Below are 23,849 nucleotides of genomic sequence, written 5' to 3'. Positions count from 1 at the left end.
CATGGTGGCTCACAACCATCTGGAACGGGATCCAGCGCCCTCTTCTGGTGTGTCTGAAGTCAGCTACAGTGTGCTCATATAAACAAAAATAATAAATTTTTTGGGGTTTTTTGGTTTTTTTTTTTTCTTTTTTTCAGAGCTGGGGACCGAACCCAGGGCCTTGCGCTTGCTAGGCAACCACTCTACCACTGAGCTAAATCCCCAACCCCAAATTTTTTTAAAAAATAGAAAAAAATGATTCCAAATTTGAGAGTTCTCATTAAGCCAGCCATCAAATGCTCAGAGAGAAACAGTTTTCAAAGAACAACTCCAACTACCTTCCATGGAGCTTGCTTGCTTGCTTGCTAGTGATAGGGTTTCTTTATATAGCTCTGGCTACACTCTGGAATTCACTCTGTAGACCAGCAGAGAAACAGTTCTCTGAGAACAACTCCAACTGCTTTCTGCTGGAAGGGAGCTTGCTTGTTTGCTCTTTCAGTGTGTGTGTGTGTGTGTGTGTGTGTGTGTTGATCTATTGATCGATCAAGACAGAATTTCTCGGGCTGGAGAGATGGCTCAGCGGTTAAGAGCACCCAACTGCTCTTCCAGAGGTCATGAGTTCAATTCCCAGCAACCACATGGTGGCTCACAACCATCTGTAAAGAGATCTTATGCCCTCTTCTGGTGTATCTGAAGACAGCTACAGTGTACTTAGATATATAATAAATAAAATAAATCAAAAAAAAAAAAAAGAAGAAGAACACCTTATTTAAAAAAAAAAAAAAAGACAGAATTTCTCTGAAATATCCCTTGCTGTCCTGGAATTCACTCTGTAAACTACACTGGACTTGAAGTCAGATTCACTTGCTCTGCCTCACAAGTGCTGGGATTAAAGGCATGTGCCACCATACCTGTCTTCTGCAGGGAGCTTTTAAAGGCAAAAAAAGCAAAAAACAAAAAAACAAAACACCATGCACTGGTTGGCAGCTACAGATGAATAGTGGGCAAGCAGTTTAAAAAAAGCAAAGAGATGCATCTTGATTTCAAGTTCCAAGGACAGGGTTGGGTAATATTCTAAGGAATGTTCCCAGAGGAAGGGGTATAAGTCTGGGGAGGAGGGTGTCAAGTGTTAATTCAGAGCTTACCTGGCTGCAGCAGGCACAGGATGGGTAAACCTTGACCCTATGACCCAGGGCCAAGGCCTATGTCTTCTCATTCTCTCCCTCTCTTCTCCTTCTTCCTTCTTCGCACCCTCTTCCCCCCACCCTCTCTCAAAGTGTGCCTTACCGTATATCCCTAGCTGGCCTGGAATTCATTGTATGTAGACAAAGTTGGCCTCAAGCTCAAAGATCTCCCTGTCTCTGGAGTGTCTGGATTAAAGACTTATGGTACCATAACTGACCAAAAATTGTCTTTTTTTTTTCTTTCCCTCCTTCCCTTCCTAATTTTCTTTCTCAACAAAGAAACATTCTCTTTTTTTCTCTTTTAATTACTACTTATTTGTGAGTGGGACAGGTGGTGGTGTACACACACACACACACACACACACACACACACGCGCGCGCGCGCGCGCACACACACACACGCACACACGCACACAGACACAAAGAGAGCTACCTAGAGTTACAGGCATTTGTGTGCCACCTGATGTAGGTGCTGAGAACTGAACTCAGGTCCTCTACAAGAGGAGTACATGCTGTTAACCACTGAGCCATGTCTCCAGTCCCATAAAACTTTAAAATTGGGGGCTGGGGATTTAGCTCAGTGGTAGAGCGCTTACCTAGGAAGCGCAAGGCCCTGGGTTCGGTCCCCAGCTCCGAAAAAAAAAAAAAAAAAACTTTAAAATTGATGTTGATTCTACACCTTTTCATTCAGAAATTTTCATTTCATCCCAGCACTTAGGAGGTAGAAACAGGGGTATCATTACACAGACAAATAAAACAAGGCTTTGCTAAAAGCAAAACTTTGCCACGTGTGATGGTGCATGCTCTTAATCCCAGCACTCAGGAGCCAGAGGCCGTTGAATCTATGAGTGGAAAGCCAGTCTGGTTACATAGATTTCCAGGACAGCCAGAGATACATAGTGAGATCCTTTCTTGGGGAGAAAAAAAAACTAAGGTGAAATCTTATAAAATTTCAACCTAGGTTGGGGATTTAGCTCAGTGGTAGAGCGCTTGCCTAGGAAGCGCAAGGCCCTGGGTTCGGTCCCCAGCTCCGGAAAAAAAAAAATTTCAACCTAAATATTTTTTGACGATACCAAACAATTGTGACATTTCATAGTTGTGCCCTTCCAGATATGTCATTTATCGTTACATTATATTACTTCCATTATCAGTAGCCCAACTCATGACTAAGTTTAAATTCTTTTTTTTGGAGACGGGGTTTCTCTGTGTAGCCCTGGCTGTCCTGTAGACCTGACTGGCTGCAAACTACAGATCCCATGGCCTCTGCCTCCTAAATGCTGGGATAAGGGTGTAGGCCACCACCACCTGGTAAACAATTTTCTTTTTAACAAAAATGCCTTAAGCTAAGTTTGTTGTAACTGCTTAATCGTATAGTGTGTCATATAAGCCATTGGTAGATAGAGGCAGAACTATGTGAATCCATGTCAAACAACAAAACAGAAATACAGACCGTAAAAACATGGGCGTAGTGGTACCCATCTTTAATCCTGACTCTAGAGAGGCAGGAGCAGGTGGATCTCTCGACTTTAAATCTAGTCTATATAGTAAGTTCTTGGACAACCATGGGTACACAATGATACTCTACTTTTTAAAACCAAAACCAAAAACTTTGGAAAGACCACTGAGGTTCTCTAAGAGCCAGAGGAACCCTGACGTGTTCACTGAATGTCTGCCTGTGTCTTTGAGAACTGCCCTTACAGCCTTTTATACCCAGAAAATGCTAAGGATTTGTTTACATTTGACTTTGTTCCTGAATCTGCTCCTGACATTAGAAAAAAGCTCCAAGCCTCGAGTGCTTTTCAGGCATGGATGTTTACAGCTCCTAGAAGTAGCCCAAAAGGTCTTTAATAATCGAGACTCGTGAAGAAAGGGATAGGATGCCAGGCCACCAACTAAGCCACTTGTCAATAGGCCAATAACATGAAGGCCACACTCCAGTCAGCTAGACTTGACCCTTCAACTGACCATGTCAAGCCTGTAATGCAAAACTTGGTGAAGATGGAGAGGCCTCTGTTAGAAAAGGACGAGTGTGCTTACTGTAAATAAAGAAACATTGGAGAAATGGAGTTCCTAGAGGCTCCAAGCCAAAGAAGGTACTTCTGGGCTGCAGGGAAAAGTAATAGTGACTCAAAATGACAAAAGTGACTCAAAATGACAGGGGTGGTCTCTACTCTCTTAAGTCTCTGTGAGCCATTGGTCACAGCACTACTGGGAGGCCACCTACTAGTCTGTGGTGGTTACTAGGGTAGATATCTGTTTTAAGAACTCAGTTGAGGGCTGGAGAGATGGCTCAGTGGTAAAGAGCACTGACTGGTCTTCCGGAGGTCCTGAGTTCAATTCCCAGCAACCACATGGTGGCTCACAACCATCTGTAAAGGGATACTGTGCACTCTTCTGGTGTGTGTCTGCAGTGTACGCATATAAATAAAAATAAATAAATCTTTAAAAAAAAAACTCAGTTGAGTCCAGTTGCAAACAAAAGTGCCAGTTCTGGAGGTCACTAGTGTGGTCATGAACGATCACCACACCCTACACTAGAAAAGACAATATGCTTCACAGACATTTGACCCACTTCTTCGTGAAAGTCCTGGGGTGCTTTGCCCATAGATTACGACATCCTATGGAAGTTGAGTGTCACCTTTACACCTCTAGAGACTTAAATCTTATTTGTACCTGCTTATGAACTGCCCTGTCTGAAAAATATCTCCTAGCCTTTCTAGATCCCACAGTGGAAGCAACCTCTGATTCCCTAGAGCAACTTGCTCTAGGATCTACAACATTTTGTAAAGTTTATGGGAAAGAACAAACCCTCTGAGCTTGGGAACGCACCATCTACTTGCCATGGTAAGCCCCCTGGCTATAGCCACAACAATCAGCAGTATTCTGTGAGCCAAAGGCTGGGTTTAGGGATGGCTCTTCATATCAAGGTTGTTAGAATCAGACATCCTCACTCCATGCCAGTTGCCCTGGGAACACATCCTCTCAGTCCACAAGCCAGAGAACCCAGATTAGCTGCTGACCCAGGATCACTGGATCATGAAGAATCATATTGAGGCCATCCAACTCTTCCTAACCTGTATACTGCTTAGCTTCCTCCCAGCAGATCATCAGGTCCTGCACCTAAAGGAAAATACCACCTCCATTACCCTGGCAGCAGTGAGCCAGTTCATGTTTGCCTTTGAGTAGACGGATCCAGTGCCTGGTCAGGTAAGCTAGTTAGCCTGGACATGATTACACTAAGGGTTTAGAAATTCCCTGGCAATACTAGGAGAAGCCCTCTCAAAGGACTTAATGTGGTGGTTTTCAACCTTCTGAATGCTGCAAACCTTTAATATAGTTCCTCATGTTGGGTCACCCCCCACCATAAATTTTTTTTGCTACTTCATACCTAACTTCACTACTGTTATGCATCATAATCTGAATAATGATGAATAATCTGGTATTCAGATATTGATATACAATCCCCGTGAAAGTGAATAAACTGATATTTGGATATTGATAGACAATCCCTGTGAGAGGATCATCCTACCTACCCTCCACCCCCGCTGTCACAACTTCACTTCTGGGTATGTTATCTGAATTCAACCTTGTTCCTATACATGGATGACCTTCACCTGGCCTGACTCCACCAGCTGCTTAAAGGCACTCACGTAACTTCAGACACTGGAAAAATGTCTCAAATGAACAGCCTCAACTTTGTAAACTGGAGGTCTCCTTTCTGGCTTATGAGCTCACCCAAGGTAAAAAAAAGCGTTCTTTGCCTCTCAAAAGGGAGCTCTCCTCTGGATCACCACACCTCAGATCATGAAAAGTTTGTGAATTCTTGGGAGCAGGAGCATACTGCTGCCTATCAATTTCAGGATTTGCTAAAATAGTTCATTCCATCTGTTCAACCATGGTGGGTTCTAGCTCTTCAATTAGACAAAGGTGGAGGAATGGGCTTTCCAAGACTCAATGTGGGCCCTAACTCCAAGCTTTGGCTTGACCTGATATCATTTATCCACTCCACTTTTTCATCTTTGAAACCCATTGGGAAGGGTATCTTGACTCAGACACTGGACCCTGGTGCAGACTCCTGGCATACCTAGAGAAGCACCTGGACCCAGTGACCTCACAATAGCCTCCTTAGGTTCTATAGCCATGTCTTGGGGTTTTAGTGCTGTGCAGAGACACCATGATCACAGCAACTCTTATAAAGGCAAACATTTAATTGGGGCTGGCTTACAGTTCAGAGGTTCAGTCCATTATCATCATGACAAGAAGCATGGCAGCATCCAGGCAGACATGGTGCTGGAGTCCCTTGAGAGTTTTGCAGGCAACAGAAGGAAACTGCCACATTGGGCATAGCTTGAGAGCACAGGAGACCTCAAAGCTCCCTGCCCCTCAGTGACACACTTCCTCCGACAAGGTCACACTCTTTTTTTGTTTTGTTTTGTTTTGTTTTTCCTTGGTTCTTTTTTTTTTTCCCCCGGAGCTGGGGACCGAACCCAGGGCCTTGCGCTTCCTAGGCAAGCGCCCTACCACTGAGCTAAATCCCCAGCCCCGCAAGGTCACACTCTTAACTCCCCAGTGCTACTTCCCCGTGGGCTACACATTCAAAATCATGAGTCTATGGGGTCCATTAACTATTTAAATCAAAACAAGCCAGGCCCTTTATGTTGGTAAAAGAGGCTGACAAGCTCACCTCTCGCCAAGACCTTGATAGCCCCCTAATGCTGCAGAGACCCTCCTGCTGGGGCAGATGACCTATGTATGTCAAAGACCTGTATCAATGTCACGGCCTGCCGCTGTGCCAGCTCACTGCACCTTCACTACCATCCGGAGCCTCAACTCAGCAACATTAATGCCAATGACCTGAGGATCTTCCTCCATTGCTACGAGGACCTAATGGCTTCTCCCAGGCCAGCTGCCTGGATTTCCAGGATCTTCCCTTGCCAGGGCAGACATTGACCTCTTCACAGATAAATGCAGTCTTGTTCACAGAATCCAGAGGTCCAGGACAGTTGTTCCAAAATGCAGAACTGATCGTGCTCTACTAGCCTCTGCTGTGGGGAAGGGACAAGTGGGTAACCACCTATACCAACAGCAGGTATGCCTTTGCCAGCCTTCAATGTTCATGCCATGATTTACCAAACCAAACCAAACCAAACCAAACCAAACCAAACCAAACCAAACCAAACAACCAAACTTTAAAAATAAGGATGAGAAAAACATGGTGCAGAGGTAGGTGGATTGTTTTTGAGACAGGATGTGTGAGCCCCATCTATAGATCAGGTTAGCTCAGACTCACAGAGATATCTGTCCCCGCCGCCGCCCCCGAGTGCTGAGATTTCAAGGCCTTTATTTAATTGTGGATCCCTCCACTCAGTGGACTGTAGCTTGTGTCAAGTTGGAATCCAATATGGAATGAAAGGTACCCCAGGTCCACCTGAGGGGACCAACTCCTGGAGAGAGATGAAAGGTTGACTTCACTGAGATGAAGCATCCTCACACAGGATACAAATGTCTACAGGTATTTGTAGGAATCTTTTTATTTGTAGGATGAGCGAAGGCTTTGCTATACTCAGGAAGAAAATGCCCTGGCGGTAGTCGAGTCTTACAGGTTCTTGATCGATTCAAGATGCATGTGCCATTGACTCAGATAATGGACTCACCCATTCTATGACCTTAGAGGATTAATGTGGGGTTTTTTGAGACAGGGTTTCTCTTGAGTAGCCCTGGCTGATCCAGACTGGCCCTGCCTTTGTCTCTTGAGAGCTGGGAATAAAGGTGGTCCACTTGCCAGAGAAGTTAACTTCATTATTATGTCTTATGTATTATTATTATCCATGTTCTACACAGGTGTATGTCTACACAGTCCCAGAGGTAACCTGTCTTATGTTTCCTCTCAGGCCACCCCACCACCAACTGAGCATGGCAGGATTAGTTGCTCTAAACATGACCTAGTTAAAGGAAAGAGGCTTGTCACAGGTGACTCAACACAGCTGCTGATATCAAACATCTCCAGTTTTCCAAAGACATCCGTGCCCAGGTAGATCCCCTTGCAAAAATGGTTCTCCCAAACCAATAAGGTCAAGACTCAGTTTTTCTTTCTCAAGGTCTATACATGGCTCTGGGAGAGTCCTATTTCTGTGCTAATCAATCAAGTATTATACAAGAAACCCAGGGATGGAGAGATGGCTTAGGGATTAAGAGCACTGGCTGCTCTTCCAGAAGACCAGAGTTCATTTCCCAGCACTCACTCACATGGCAGCTCACAACTGTCTGTAAATTAAGTTCCAGAGGAATTGACATTCTTGCACACATATGCAGACACATCACCAATGCATGTAAAAACAAATCTTTTTTAAAAAATTAATAAAATTTAGAGACACAATTTAGAGACAGTCTGGGTCAAAGACAGAGTCCAGTATTTTCTGGTACCATAAAATGTTTGGACTCTCTGGCTCACAACCCTCTTCATTGGCCTTTCAGGATCATTGCTGCCTCTCTTCATAGGGCTCAGAGGGAAACCTTACAAAACCAACTGCTGTACAAGTTCTGTAAAACAAAGGGTGCCTCAGTTAAGTAATGACCTAAGGATCCAGTATTACTCATCTAATAAGTCACAAACTTGGAAGTAACTAGAATAAGGTGGGGGAAATCAAGTGGTCCAGGAGAGGTCAGCTTATCCTAACCCCACACTTCTCCACTGGAACCATGTTTTGCTTTGCAGAACCCAAGGTTTTTCCTTGTGAGAAATGTTCATAAGATGATTAACAGATCAAAGTGTTCTTTCCTTTAGATGATGCTTATGAAAAAATAAAAGCCACGACTAGATTGATAACTCAGCAGTTAAGGGCATTTGTTGCTCCCTGAGGACCCAGGTTCCATTCCCAGCATCCACATGTTTACAACTGTCAGTGGTAACTCCAGTTCCAAGAGATGCAATGCTCTCTCTCCCTGAGTGGTAGGCACACTCGACCCATAGCAGGTAAAGCTACCATATACACTGACAGACCCAGCCTACAGCTGGTGTTCTGTACTTGTGGTTTTGGGTTTTATAAATCCTACAGTCAAGAGTTTTGTGATGGAAGCCTGCTCTTGGTCACTGGCTTGAATAAAAAAGGAGTCAGAGGACCTGGGTTTGATAACCAGCACCCACATGAACATTCACAAACATCAATTAACTTCAGTTCCAGAGGACCTAAAGTCCTCTTCTGACCCTTGTAGGCAACAGGCATGTACATGGTGCACATAAAAATATGCAGCCAAAAAATTAATGCACATACAAAATATATACAGCTGCTAAATTTTACTTGATGCATTTGAAGAGAAATTTTAGCCTATTTTTTTTTTTTTTGGTTCTTTTTTTCAGAGCTGGGGACCGAACCCAGGGCCTTGCGCTTCCTAGGTTTTAGCCTAATTTTTTAAAAAGTGGGTATGCTCACCTGTGTCCACATGCCTTTGGGGGTCTGGTAATTGTGGTGTGACGTGGGTTTTTTTAAGCACTTTCCAGTCCCAATCCTGATTTTTAAACAGGATATCACAAATTACCAGAAAGTACTCTTGGAGCCAGTGAAGCAGCAAAATGCAATGTGGATGAATGGCCCCATAAACTCCTGTTTGAAAGTCTGGTTCTTCGTTGGTACATTGCTAGAGTAGGAGGTGTTGCCATGACGGAGGGGCTGTGTCATGGGGGAGACTGCCAGCCCCATTCTAGCTGGCTCTGCCTTCATCTTGAAGATGAGGTGTAAGCGTTCAGCTACTGCCCCAACAACATGCCTGTCTGCTGCCTCTCTGGCACGATGACGAACTCAGCCCTGAAACTGAGCAACCTCCAGGCCCCCCATTAAATTCTTTATTAGTTGCCTCGGTTATGGTGCCCCTTCACAGCAATAGGATTGTATCTCAGACAGGAGCTTGCAGCAAACCTGATCACTAGTTTTCTGGGACACAGATAGTGGGGGAGAATCCCCTATTAATTGTACATTCATTAATTGTACATAGTGGGGGAAATCACACTCCCACATATATCCATACATGTTAAATGTAATTTTAAAACAAAGTACTTCTCAGCTACAGGATGTTTTCTTGTTTCAGCTCATATCTTGTTTCTAGTAGAAAATTCATGCAAATAAATTTAGTCATCAAAATATCAAAAGCTGTATCCACAATAGTAAATTCTCCATATTTAAGGTTGGCATGTTGAATCAGTTCTACAGACTACATGTAAGGAAACAAGGATGTCAATACAACGAGTAAATTTCATTATGCATCATTAAAATGGTCAAAAAAGGATTAAAACCATCTGGACAGCAAATGAAAACCTTCTGAGACTTTTTCCCCCACATAACTATAGATGATAAACTGATACATCATTGTTAAAATGCTTTTCATGTTCCCTAAACTTTACCTTTACTGTGTGGTCATCATTCGTTCTAGTTTGGGAGATTCCACAACCCTTTACTAGAAAATTGTCCCAACAACTCATCTATGTTTTGGCTTTGAATTTGTCTAAAATAAGTACCATATGCCACTTGCTACAAAACTCTCCCAAGTCTTTTACCTACTACATACAGTACCCAAAGGACAAGATATAAATATGTCCTGATAGTGTTGAAAGCCTCGTCATTTGATAGAAAACCACAGGGTGACATAAAACACCACAGCTGTTGGCAGAGTATTTTAGCATATAGAATTTGATCCCTTGAATAGCAGTGGTACATGCTTGTAATCCCAGCATTTAGGAAGTAGAGACAGGAGGATTCAAGGCCAGGCTAGAACACATGACATTGTTTTTTGTTTTGTTTTTTTTTAAGAATAAAACAAACAAAAACCTCAATTCCTGTTACTTGGGAAGTTGAGCAAGATAAACCTGGGTTCAAGAACAGCCTGATCGGGTTGGGGATTTAGCTCAGTGGTAGAGCGCTTGCCTAGGAAGCGCAAGGCCCTGGGTTCGGTCCCCAGCTCCGAAAAAAAGAACCAAAAAAAAAAAAAAAAGAACAGCCTGATCTTCACAGCAAATTCCATTCCAGCTAAGGATACATAGTAAGACCCTGTCCCCAAAACAAAAAGAAAAATATAATTGCTGTGAAATGTCACATTATTTCTTACAAACTTTCTAATAATGTGTAATGCCAATGCCACATGCTCTTGGGTGTCTGAGGAGTCTGAGGTGTCAATCCCCTGGAACTGGAGTAAAAGGCCATCCTGACTGGTCTGATTTGGTGGAAACAAACTCTAGGGTCCTTTAAAGCAAGTGCTTGTAGTTGATGAGCAATCTCTGTAGCCCCGACGTAGAATTTTTAGGAGCCCTGCTTATCACACTCACCTTATAAGTTTTGTTTCAGCTATGAGTGGTTTAACACCACTTATCACAAAATTCTGCCTTTCACAGCTGAAGCAGCAATTCACTGTCTCAAGATATGAACTCCATGTGCAAGTCAAGCTGTGGTGGTCCACGGCACACACCTGTAACCAGCACTAAGGAAGCAGAAGCTGGAAGGTTGCCTCAAGTTTTTATGCTAGCATATTCTAAACAAGGAGATTGTCTCAACTTCCCTCAGCAAAGATGAGTGTATACGAAACACATTGCTGCCACTCTGTTAACCACTGTATGTACTAGTTCTGCACTCACCCTTGTACAAAAGAACATGCCATTTGATCTTTCTCTGTTATTTTACATGTACCAGTACACTATAGCTGTCTTCAGACACACCAGAAGAGGGCATCAGATCCCTATTACAGATGGTTGTGAGCCACCATGTGGTTGCTGGGATCTGAACTAAGGACCTCTGGAAGAGCAGTCAGCGCTCTTAACCGCTCAGCCATTTGGTCTCTTGGTATTCATTAAAAATCCTGAATTTCAGGGTTGGGGATTTGGCTCAGTGGTAGAGCACTTGCCTAGCAAGCGCAAGGCCCTGGGTTCGGTCCCCAGCTCCGAAAAAAAGAAAAGGAAAAGAAAAAAAAAAATCCTGAATTTCTAGGGCTTCATAGTTTGGACAGAATAATCACTAATCTGTCCAATTCTACTGCTCACTGAAAATCATACAGTGATGCTATTTTTATCAAGTATCTTCATAAGCCCTCGTGGAGGGTTGTCTTTATCCTCTAAGGTCCTTATACCATCACACGAAAGCCTCACACACCAAGCAAACATGTTTTAAATTCTGAGGTAACAGCCTATTAGGTCCATCCAACAAGTCTGTTAGATATTTCCAATATCTGACCCAGAAGCATTATAAAGTAGGACAGAGTACAGCCATGTAATTATAAACACACAAGCACATCAAAGGAAAGATGATAAGTTTTATTGTTACAAAACAAAAATTTTAAATTTCAGTCATTTGAGTAATTGCAAGAGCAGACTAAGGGCTTCATCCTCACACAGGCACCAAGTCAGGCACAGCAGGTAGCTTCAAATCATAAGGAAAGGGTTTCTTTCCTACCTAGAACCCTCTTTGGAATCAGGCTAACAACCCATCATACTAAGCCAGCTCTCAATCTTCTCTTTTAAAATGGCTCTAGGTATTAACCAGGTAAGTAAAAATTAGTCACTAAGTCCTGGCCTGAGAGAGCCACATTTCTCCTTTAAAACTAGTTAAGAAGCGTGTGCATTTCTGAGATCCCAACGTGTCCCTTAAAATGCAGACTTGCAGGCTCAGACATCAGTTCCACCTGATACATGCAGAAGAAATGGAGGTGAAGACCATCACCTGAGGAGGGCCAGAGCGCCACCCAGCTCCAGCACAGACCCTTCCCTGGGCAGCGAACGGAGGCAGCAAGGACTCAGGCTGCCATCTGCGGCACGAAGGGGAGCTTCAGGAAGCACAAAATGCCATTCAGCTATGCAGTGCACACACCTGAGGTTTCCAGGTCAAGACTTAAAGGGCACAGTGGCATATGTGAGAAGGCAGAAAAAGCAATACTTTTTCAGGTGACTTCAGAAATCTGTGTCTCCTGCCTGTTCAGGCTTAGTGCCTCTTTACTTTCCCCTTGCACTGGAGAACAAGCTTTCGGTCTCTCCCCCTCCCAGTACCTCCACACCCTCATAGTTCTCCTTGGTAAACAACTTGGCCAGCACATTATTGTTTCAAGGAAGCATAGGATTAGAGGTATGTGCTAAGTGTATTCACTGAAAGGAAGACTCATTAAGTTCTAGGATTCTAGAAGTTAAGAATATCCCAGAACCGAACCATCAAGTATCAAATCGACCCTATCTGAATTCTGGCAATAAAATTGGTTCAAATGTAATTAACTAAATTACTACTAGAAAATAACACTTTCTACTCTGCATACTACAAAATCTAATTTAATAATCGCTAAACCTATTAATTGAGTTGTGCATATGTAATTATACTTGATTACCAAGGTGCTGCCGTGGCAAGATCTCGTAAGGAACATGATAATGAATAATTAATGGCATCTGTCACAATCGCTGAAACAGTAGCTGGAATAAATAAATAAGGATTTGGAGATAATTCCCAAATACAGTGGACTGCTACCTATCTACTTTACATATAGGTCTGTGAGAGGATTGACTGAACAGCCTATTCTAAGAAAGTAGGCCAACAATGATTCTAGCATCTAACCATTCTACATCAGTTATAGTTCTGTAACCCTAATTTTCACAAATGTTCTAAAAATTGGAAGTTGCCTAACATTAAAAGCTACAGCTTTGCCCCTTGACTACTGACTCCACTGAATGAATGGATCATCCAGTGAAGCAGCAGTCGGTGAGCAAGTCCATGCCAGCGAGCAAAGGTGCTAGTGTGCTGTCACGTAAACACTCATCCACGATCATGGAGGAATTACTAGTATTCCTGGAGATGGTCAAGGAGTTTGGGTGACTTTTTTCTTAAATGTTCCCCATGGGTCCCTAAGTTGTAAAATTGCATCTGGTTGCAAGTATAAGCCAAAATATTTGCAACACTTCAACTGACGGCAGGAATTGTCCAACCAAACTGTCAAAGTCCCACATGTAAAAGTAGTGCTGGTGGCTTGAGAATCAGCAGACAAGCATGGATTACCTCGTTACAGAGAAGAGCTTGTACTTCAGCTTACAGGGTTTTTGCTTTTTTGTACATACAATTACCATGTATTTCAAGATTTTTTATAATTAAAAACAAGGAGAAAGTGTGTTTAATCATTTACAAACAAGTTGCTTTGTCATTAAATTCCAGGCAGTATACATTCAGTTCAACTTCTTACGGTTTGGTTTTATATAACGCCGCCCACTGGATAGCAAATTATGTATAATCAACAACAAAAAATGCAGCATTTCCTCTTCCACAGTAAGAAAAAGATGACAATGACAATGTTTTAAAATACCATCTCTTAAACTCCAATTTACTTGAAAGATTAAATAACTTAGCAGAAAAGTTGTATGACGATTTTATTATAAAATGGGGCAAAGCAGTCATGATGCTGACTAACAGGCCTGTGTTGATACAGCGAGAACACAAGACCTTCAGAACCCACGACGTGTGGTTATCCTATTCGAATTGTCAACCACAGAAACAGTTTACATTTGCAGAAGGCAGAATGATAGCAAAAAACTGCATTGCTCTTTAAAAATATAACATCTGCACATAGGTCACGTTTCATAGGACATTCCATCTCCTTATTGAAATGACAATCTGATATATAGCCACCACTTTAAAATGGATGGTCTAAATGGAGATACATACATAGTCCTTCAAACTTCAAAGTCCCTAAAATGTGTGGTGTTGATGAATCCTGTTGATAGAATTCCAATGAAAATGTTTTAGAATTACCCTGTCCTTACATTACTGTGGAGAGGTAGGCCTTTCAGAGGTGCTGGCCAAGTCACCTCACTTAAGAATCTCGACAACATGCACACAACATTCTTTACAGTGTGTTTTAATAACGGATATAACTTGTCTTTAAAAATATGTTTAATTTCAAAAGGGAACTCTTTGGAAATAATTTTAGTGACTCAAAAGTTCTAAAGATCATTCAGACTTCAGCATTTGCTTATACATTTACTTACTAGCATGGACATATATCACAGACGAATCAAAGCCCAGATATTTGCAGACATCCTAAATTTAAATTTCATGCAATTTAATAGCCATATGTGTAGTTCAAAGAAGCTGTAGGTATGACCTTAGCCCTGACCTTGAGACAGCAACTCATCATCTCTGCAGTTGGCATTTCACTGTATTTTGTTTTGTGACTGGAAGTGCAGAACAAGATTACAGGGGTGAACCACACCATGGCGCACATCATTAGAACTTATCTCAGGAATCATATTGTGAAAGAGGCCAAAGCTCACACACGGAAGCCCACATTCTACGCAAAGGAGGCCCCTGACAAACCTCTTCCACTCCCCATTCATCCTCCAGAAACATTGCAGGCATGGATGGCAGCTCTAGTAGAAAGTTACCCTCCAGCTGAAACCACCACACCACAACGCTGACTACGGTTCACCAAATAAATCATGGTTAGCAGATTCCAGCCTACAGTGAAGGAAAACTGAGGTAAAACCGTCCTGTGCTTGGCTCTATTTATTCCTGTTCATGTGAGTGTGAGCAGTTTGTGACGACTAAATCTGTCCATTTAGTCACTGGAATGAGAATGGCGGGGAGCAGTGAGGCTCTTTGTCCTTCACCGTTACTGACAATGTGAGGAACCTGTGGGACTGCAGTGCAGTGGACTGATAGGCTTCCATAGTAGATGCATGCAGCTCTTAGAGAAACCAAGGGGGTGCCAGTCTCAACTGCTTTTACTGTCAGCTAATAGAGGTGCCTGTAGGGATAGAGGTTCATTAAGCTTTATTTATAAAGCTGACAGTGATGCTGTTTTTAAATTTCCAAACAGCTTACTGTGTTTAAGAATTCATACTAAAATATAAATTGGCAGAAAATAACCAATAGACCGAGTTAGTAAAGCAGGGTTACAGTTGCATAAAGGTGCGTATGTATGCATTAACCATCAATTTAAGGGGTCAAACAAAACCTTTCCTTTAATACAAACTTGAGCAGTGGTTGTAAATGCTCCATTTAAAGTGAGTGGGGAGAGTTTAGAAAAATCCAAGTAATAAAATGTATTCAATTACTTGGCAGTTAAAAAGCTAATGGAACAATGTTACATTCAGATAAAAAACAGTATTCAAAAGCAATTCAAATACCGAAAGGGTTTCAAATTGAATATTTTATTAACATGGTAGTTGTCTTTTTAACATGTGCACACACACTTGCACACTCAGAATGATCTGCCTGGGGAGAAAAAGACTAACTATGCCTAAGGGGAAAATGAAAAATAAAAAACTTCCTGTAGGTTTCCTTATTGTAGGCAATCATGTCCACATCACTTACAAAGCTATTGCCAAATGTGTCCAAGGAAGCAAAGTTTGTGGGGCAAACTCTTGGGGAAGTCAAACTGGCATAGCCAAGCTCTCAATATGAGAAAGCTGACATGATGTGGACTTTTGCTGGGAATTTTCTTTGCAAAATATGGGGAGAGGTTTGTCAATGGGCAGAAAGTAAGAGAAGGCGGTGTGAAGTAGGCTTTTGCAGTCAATTTTCCTCACAGTATTGTGCAGGGTCATCAAGGAAATGCTTAGTCTTTCTCTGGAACCAGTTTCAGAACTTTTCCAATTGCAATGGTCTTACCTAGAAATGAAATTTGGAAGGAAAAAAATGTCTTTCAGTAGTTAGCAGCAAGTTTATGCAATACATTAAGATTATTAGCCAAAAGGAAATTTTGTCATTGTGCAAATTCCTGATTTAATACCTTTGTTTACCCAAACCATGGTATTTGGTTAGGTCATTTTAAATGAGTTTTACTGGGAAGTGGCCTACCACGACAGAATACCACTTGATGATAAAATTAATAAATTATAGCATTCAATAACATGACTAAAGAAAACAAAACAAAAGGGTCAGATATATCTGCATAGCAACTGAAACTGGAAAGCTCTCCCTATGTGATTAGAGGCACAGCATGTGACTCAGTGCAAACCTCTCAGGAGCATGCCTGTGGACTAACCAACGGGGGACGAACAGGTCACACTCATGACTCAGATTTAGGACTCAACACTGTTATCCTCCTGCGTCCTTACTTTCTTTTCTTATTCCTGTTAACATTTTGTCAGGCTCAGAACTGGGCACAACGCAAATAACCTCTAATTCTAGCACTTGGAATCTTGAGTTCAAGGCTAGCTGGGCCTTACATAGGATGTTTCAAAAAGAAATAAAAACCTGGGTTGGGGATTTAGCTCAGTGGTAGAGCGCTTGCCTAGGAAGCGCAAGGCCCTGGGTTCGGTTCCCAGCTCCGAAAAAAAAGAACCAAAAAAAAAAAAAAAAAAAAAAAACCTGCTAAACTATTAAGTATAAAAATGTCACTATCAACAAGTTTGAAAGAAACAGTGTTTAAAGTGAAGCTATACGTAGTCAAGTGTTTGGGGAACAGTAACATCACGAGTTTTATAGTGTGTTCTCTACCGCAGTTTACTATTAAATGGTCACCATCTGCATTTCCTGGTTAACCACGGAGTTTTATGCAGTTTTCCAGTTGCCACACATGGGGCCTCACACTTGTAATCCCAGCACTCAAGAAACTAAGGCAGCGGGACTGTGATGAGTCAGTCGGAGGCCAGCACAGGCTCCACTATGAGAGCCTGCCTCAAAAGAACACACGAGACTGGGGATACAGTATGGGCTAGGGAAGCTGCACAGCATGTATGACTCCCAGAACTTGCAACGCAGAGGCAGGAGGATCAGAAGTTCAGGCTCATCAGAGACCACACAGCAAATTTGAGGACAGCTTATACTACTTGAGACCTCATTTAAAAAACAAAACAAAACCAACAACAACAAAGTTTTAGAAACATTAGACCACAAGGGAATGTTCCAGAACAATCATTTCATTTTCATATCAAGAATGTTTGGATCATTAGAAGAAAATTACATCTATTCTGCATCAAAGGTAGTGTAGAAATGGATGCCCTCCAGAATGTGAATTTACATATTAAAAAAAATCAAGACATATAACTTGTATTCTTCATATTTACTATAAAAGTCTTCATTATAAAATTGTCTTAGTAAATTTAATTTTTTCCAACTGCACTATTACAAAATATTAAAGCTATTCTACTTAGAGCATTACTGGTAGTGTATGGTAATTGTTGTTTATTCAAGAACAGAACACAGATCTGGGTTTTCTTTAAATCCACAGCAATAAGAACAATCCTTAGATGATGCTGACAACTAAAGCCTGCCTTCAGAGACTGAGGAACTCTTACCTTCATCTCTTAAGGTAAAACGTCCCATCTGAGGGAAGTCCTTAAAGGTCTCCAGGCAGATGGTTCCTGCTGTCCTTAAACGAGCAATGCATACTTGATCTTGCTTTACAAAACGGGGTCGAGTCTTACTTTTTTCTCCTGATTTTTTGTCTACCAAGCAGATTAAGGCCTAGCCAAGAATAAAAAAAGGACAAGAAAAAAAATTAAAATGTTAAATGTAAGTAACTCTAAAAATATAAAAAATGTAACCTGGACATGATACTGAATACCTGTAATCCTAATACTTGAGAAGCTAAAGCAGGAAGATGAGCTCCAAGCAAGTCTGAGCTACCAGTGGGACCCTGTCTCACAATAACAAAGACAGACAACTTGGTAGCTCAGGTAAAAAAAAAAAAAAAGCACATGCCACGTAAGTCTCTTGACCTGAGTTTGGTCACCAAAGTGGAAGAAAACAAATGACTCCAAAAAGTTGTCCTCTGACCTTTACACATACACCACACCCCTCCTCCCAGAGTGGAAAAGAATAACTGTAAATACTGCTAGTCAGACGTCATCAGGACACAACATCCTTCAAAACTAAATGAACAAAGGCGTTCGTTATCCTGAACCCGGACTCACCGTTATCTCGACTTCCTCGATACAGGTGTGAATGTGCAGCACCGCATTATACCCTGGGCAGATGATGGACTTGTGCTCTATAATCACTATCTGTCAAGTTAAAAACAAAACAAAGTCCCCACGAATTTATCTTCAGTGTTTGAAAGGCACTCTACCCCAAGAAGTAACGGGTCACTCTTCACTGCACTGATCACTCTTCACTGCACTGATCACTCTTCACTGCACTGATCACTCTTCACTGCACTGATCACTCTTCACTGCACTGATCACTCTTCACTGCACTGATCACTCTTCACTGCACTGATCACTCTTCACTGCACTGATCACTCTTCACTGCACTGATCACTCTTCACTGCACTGATCACTCTTCACTGCACTGCACCTTGCTGTTTTGTTGATAGGATCAGTGCAGTTGCTCACCTCAGCTCTACCATAAACGCTGCCCTGCAGAGCAATGGGCAAGGGCCTGGCTGATGTCAGTTCAAGGGCAGACTTTCTAAGAAGCCTTCTCTGTGTGTCACCCATGGAATAAAGGAACACACTACCTAGATGCAACCCTCCCTAGCTTACCCATGTCTCAATGCTCAAGGCACAGGAAACAAGAGAATGTATTTGGCATTAAAAACAAACAAAAACTTAGTCATACATTTTGGGGGGAAGGATTAAGATTTATTTGAGTTTATGAGTCTTGCCTACATGTTTTGTCTGTGTACCACCTGCACGCCTGGTGTACAAGAAGGTCAGAAAAAAGTGCTGGGTGCCATGGAATTGGACTTAGAGGCAGTTCTAACCTGCAGGCACTTGGAACCTCGATGAGAGCAGCAAGAACTCTTAAGCACTGATCCCTCTCCAGCTCTAGTTTAACAGCATTAAGAGTTGCTACCGGGGGCTAGAGAGATGGCTCAGCGGTTAAGAGCACCTGACTGCAACTCTAGAGGTCCTCAGTTCAATTCCCAGCAACCACATGGTGGCTCACAACCATCTGTAAAGAGATCCGATGCCCTCTTCTGGTGTATCTGAAGACAGCTACAGAGTACTTATATATAATAAATGAATAAATCTTTAAAGAGTTGCTACCAGTCACTGTTCTTACTCTCCCAAGTAGGGCAGGTTAAATGCAAGTGTAACCCAAGTCTAAAACCACACTGGCTGTGGGCTGCTCCAGTCAAATCAAGGAGATTTTAAGATAAACATTTACTGATGATATAGCACGGTCTGCTGTTACAAAGTGAACATTACTTAAATTTTACCAACAAAACTTACAAAAACTAGTACCTAGTAAATTCTTTTTTTTTTTCCTTTTTTTTTTTTCCTCTTTTTTTCGGAGCTGGGGACCGAACCCAGGGCCTTGCGCTTCCTAGGCAAGCGCTCTACCACTGAGCTAAATCCCCAGCCCCATACCTGGTAAATTCTTACAGCATCTAGAAACTGTGAGATGCTATGGCTGTTCTGTACAAGTGAGCTCCTCTATTACTGGGTATGTGCATGTCACAAATACTCAGGACAAAGGCACTCACATTAAGTTTTAACAACCATGAACATGAAGGCAGTAAGGTCTTTACCTGGGCATCGAATGTGCGTCCAGAATGACAAAGATTATTAAGATCACAGAGGATGAATCCTGGAAGAATCTCTTCCTCTTCAATCCCTTTCAGTCTGATTTTGAGGTTTTCACCTGGAGCTACAGAGTCCGTCTCTACATCATCAGAAAGTATTCCAAGGACCTCCACGTTGTGCTAAAAGAGAAATCAAAGCTGGAGGTTTATGACACATGCACATTTTATAAGATATAAAATGACCTTGATTTCATTTTGTTAAGAAGCTACAAATTGCCGAGCTAGAGAGATGGCCCTGTGGTTAAGAGCACTGATCGCTCTTCCAGATGTCCTGAGTTCAAATCCCAGCAACCACATGGTGGCTCACAGCCATCTGTAATGGGATCCAATGCCCTGTTCTGGTGTGTGTCTGAAGACAGCTACAGTACGTAAATATAATAAACAAATGAATCTTAGAAATAAAAAAGTATTGTGTGGGCTAGAAAGATGGCACAGCTCTGAGAGCATTTGCTGCTCTCCCAGAAGGCCCAACATCAATTCCCAGCACCCAACTGCTAGCTCACAACTACTTATAGTTCCACTCCCAGGAAAGCCAATGCTCTCTGGCTGCTGTGGGCACCAGGCATATATACATGACGCAAAGATGCAGGCACAGCATTCATATACACAAAGTAAGAACCCGACAGACATGTGCTGCTGTGGTCATGGCCCTGGGTGATGGAGGAGTGATACAGACAATAGCATTACATATATTAACAAAAGCTATTTACCTAGAAAGCACTAAAAATATCAATTTGTTTCTTGGTATAACTTTGTAATACCTCAAAGTAAATATCACCAAATCTAGCTTTAAACCCAACAAGATTTGTCTGTTTTTAATCATGTATCTGGTTTGGGTGTGGGTGGCTGTTGGTGTGCATAACACATTTGGAAGAGGTCAGAGGACAGCTCTGTGGAGTATTTCTCTCCTTTTCCCTTTATGTGGGGTCTAGGTGTCAAAGGTCAAGTCTTTATCTGAGCCACCCTGCCAGTCCTTAAATACTTTTTCTTTGTATTTATTATACAAAGAAACAAGTATACCAATTATACCAAGAAACAAATTGATATTTTTAGTGCTTTCTGGGTAAATACCTTTTTTGTTTTGGAGACAGGGTTTTTCTGTATAGTTCTAGAACTCACTCTGTAGACCAAGCAAGGCTCAAACTCAAAGATCAGCCTGCCTCTGCCTCCTGACTACTGGGATTAAAGGCATGTACCGCCACCTCTGACTTAATTTTTATGTTAATTTTTTAAAGTTACCTAAGGTATTTCAAAGCTCTATATAACTTATTATGACCTTGAACTCCAGAATCTCCTCCCTATATCTCCCAAGTACTGAGATTACAGATTTGCACTACCACACCCAGCTTTGAAATATTTAATTACAAAATAAATTTTTAAAAAACGTTTTACATATATTGGTGTGTATACCAAGTGAGTACAGATGTGCAGAAGTCCAGGAAACATTATAGAACAGAGACAAGGAGATCTGTAAGCTGCCCAAACTGCTAGAACTAAATCCCGGTACTCTGCAACAGCAACAGGCACTACGTCACTAGACTAACCCCTGAACCCCTACAATTTACTATCTCTAAACATAAAGCTGGTATTGCTAAGTTCATAAATGAGTAAAGTTAATACTGTGAAGCAATCGAACTTCAAACCTGGACTCTACTCATGGTGCATGTGTGAAATTACACATACTCAATAAACAACACACTAAGCGCTTCACCATTATTTCTAGGGCTCTCACATAGATACATAAGTCCTTGTCGGGCTGGGACTATATCAGTGTCAGAATGCCTGCTCAGCACATACAAGCCCTTGGTTCAACTTCCAGCACCACAAATATAAACACTGATCATATCTGACTTTTTGTGATTGGTTTTCACAATGTCTTTATATAATGTCTTCTTAAGTTCATCCATGTTGGTGATGTTACAGCTTTCTTTTCTTCAAAGGATTGTGAGCTTAGTTTTTAATCTTTTACAGATGGTTGTGAGCCACCTCACATGAGTGCTGGGAATAGAACTCGGGTCTTCTGAAAATGCTGAGCTATTTCTAGCCCTGAAGTAGCAAGAATTCTATTAAGTGTAAGACAGAGCAAAGAAAGTTCTCAGCTAATGAGAAGGGTCCCAAATGGACTGCCATGTATTCCGGTGCATAGCTCAGTAAGTTTCTGCTGTATATATACGCCCCATTGTGTATCCACCTTTTGGCCATTTGGGAGCAGTGCTACTATGAGCATAGTTACAGTACAGGTTCAGAAAAACTTCTCCAGTAACAGACTACAAAATGATCTTTGGGGCTTGGGGATTTAGGTCAATGCTAAAGTGCCTAACTAGCCAGAATAAGTCCTTGGCTTGGGGCTGGGAGATTTTAACCACTAACAATAACACCCCAAAAGAGTAAGATGATGATGATGATGATGATGATGATGATGATGATGATGACAATACTGATAAATCCCTGGAAGTACAGTTGTAGACATACTGTTCTGTGGCATCTGAATGAAAAAGACCACAGACACAGAGACACACTAGGATAGATAGAGCCTAAGTTTTCTTCCTTGGCTCACTTAATTTGTATTGTTAACCAAAGCAGTTACTTAACCACTGAGAATCCCTTATTTTACCTGCCCCTGCTGATAGTTTCAAACCTTCGTGTTGTACCTTTTTTTTTTTTTTTTAAAGATTTATCGTATGTGAGGACACTGTTGCTGTCTTCAGACACACCAGAAGAGGGTGTATGATCCATCCCATTACAGGTGGTTGTGAGCCATCCTGTGGTTGCTGGGATTTGAACTCAGGACCTCTGGAAAAGCAGTCAGTGCTCTTAACCTCTGAGCCATCTCTCCAGCCCCATGTTGTACCTTCTAACAGGGTCGGCTAACCCTTTAAAAAACAAAACAAGACAAAACAAAAACCCCCTCTGGGTTTTGTTTATTTTTTAATCATTTTTAGATGGTTCCTGGGTGTCCTGGAACTCTACAGATCAAGCTCTGAGTTGTGAATGCTGGGATTAAAGGTGTACCTCCACTGCCCAGCCTCTGTTTGTTCTTTAATTTCACCTAAGAATTAATAAAATAATGATTACATATAAAGCCCATTTGTCTTCCTGGAAATTCCTAAGTGTTTGAAGTGTGGGCTTGTGCACATCTAGGAGACCGAGCTGCTGTAACACAAGCTAAGGCTTACCTTATTGGGCATCATTACGAGCTGCTGGCCTTTACAGATGGATCCAGATTCCAGCTTTCCCAGGACCACAGTCCCCATATCCTATTCAAATTCAGGATTAAAAAAACAGTAAGAACTTTCAAAGACTTTTTTTTTTCTTTTTTTCGAAGCTGGGGACCGAACCCAGGGCCTTGCGCTTGCTAGGCAAGCGCTCTACCACTGAGCTAAATCCCCAACCCCAACTTTCAAGACTTTTACTGCTGATTATAGCACATGAATAACCCAAAATGAAATTCTATTGGAATTATCTATAAAGGAAAAATATTTAGCTTAGTTGAATGCTTCCAACTGTTCTTAAACACAGAGAAGGTAACAAATACTCCATAATAATTTGTAACTTAGGCCTAAGTACACTTATATTAAATAACAAAGAATGCCTAAGGTTCAAAAAGAAAGCTTCGTGCAGAAAACAGCACAGAATTTTATGTTGGAAGATCTGAATTATTTGTACAAATTAGGAAAACTACTTATTTGTAAACTTAATAGAGTTAGTCAAAGGATAAAGACTTTTATCAAAAGTGAGTAAAACATGGCATGAATTGTTACTGTCGCAATCTAAAGACTGAGCTGAGGGCTTTGGGATGTAGTCAGTGCAGACAGCTTGCCTGATGCGCTGCTCGCTCAAACCTCTGTACTAGAAACAGCTGAAAATCCAACTGAAAACAGAGAAGCAAATTTGTTTGTAGGCGTTGAGATGTGTGGAATTGCTTTTGTGGAGACAGGGTCTCTCTGTGTGGCCCTGAGTTAAAAGACCCACCTATCTCTGCCTCCCAAGTGGTGAAATTACCTGTATGCACCACCACACGCAATGCCCTCACTCTGACTACAAAAGCCCTCAGGTTCTGACCCTATAATAACTAAATGCACTCTTCTTCTTCCAAGGCTACTTAGCAGTAGCTACCACTTTTATGTGAAAAATCTTTCACAACAGCCTTTTCATTGTATTATCATTTCAGCTAAAAAATAACTTAATGATAATATGCCAGCT

At 41.7% G+C, this 23,849-nt stretch overlaps 1 protein-coding gene across 2 annotated transcripts in view; it reads right to left on the bottom strand.

Moving 5' to 3' along the window:
• Window positions 1-15,288: 15,288 nt before the first annotated feature.
• Window positions 15,289-23,849, bottom strand: part of Gspt1 (G1 to S phase transition 1) — a 36,500-nt gene continuing 27,939 nt past the window's right edge. Inside the window, exons 11-15 of one of the 2 annotated variants that reach the window (NM_001003978.1) lie at window positions 22,823-22,903; window positions 19,593-19,766; window positions 18,031-18,120; window positions 17,413-17,581; window positions 15,289-15,781 (exon numbers count right to left, since the gene is read on the bottom strand). In NM_001003978.1, coding sequence (NP_001003978.1) covers window positions 15,729-15,781; window positions 17,413-17,581; window positions 18,031-18,120; window positions 19,593-19,766; window positions 22,823-22,903 — 567 coding nt within the window. In that variant the 3' untranslated portion in view covers window positions 15,289-15,728. The remainder of the gene's footprint in view (window positions 15,782-17,412; window positions 17,582-18,030; window positions 18,121-19,592; window positions 19,767-22,822; window positions 22,904-23,849) is intronic. The other variant, XM_017596996.3, reaches the window with a different exon arrangement.

This window comes from Rattus norvegicus, chromosome 10 (assembly GCF_036323735.1).
Source record: "Rattus norvegicus strain BN/NHsdMcwi chromosome 10, GRCr8, whole genome shotgun sequence".
Classification (NCBI taxonomy): Eukaryota; Metazoa; Chordata; class Mammalia; order Rodentia; family Muridae; genus Rattus; species Rattus norvegicus.
This window is presented reverse-complemented; position numbering and strand designations above follow the sequence as displayed.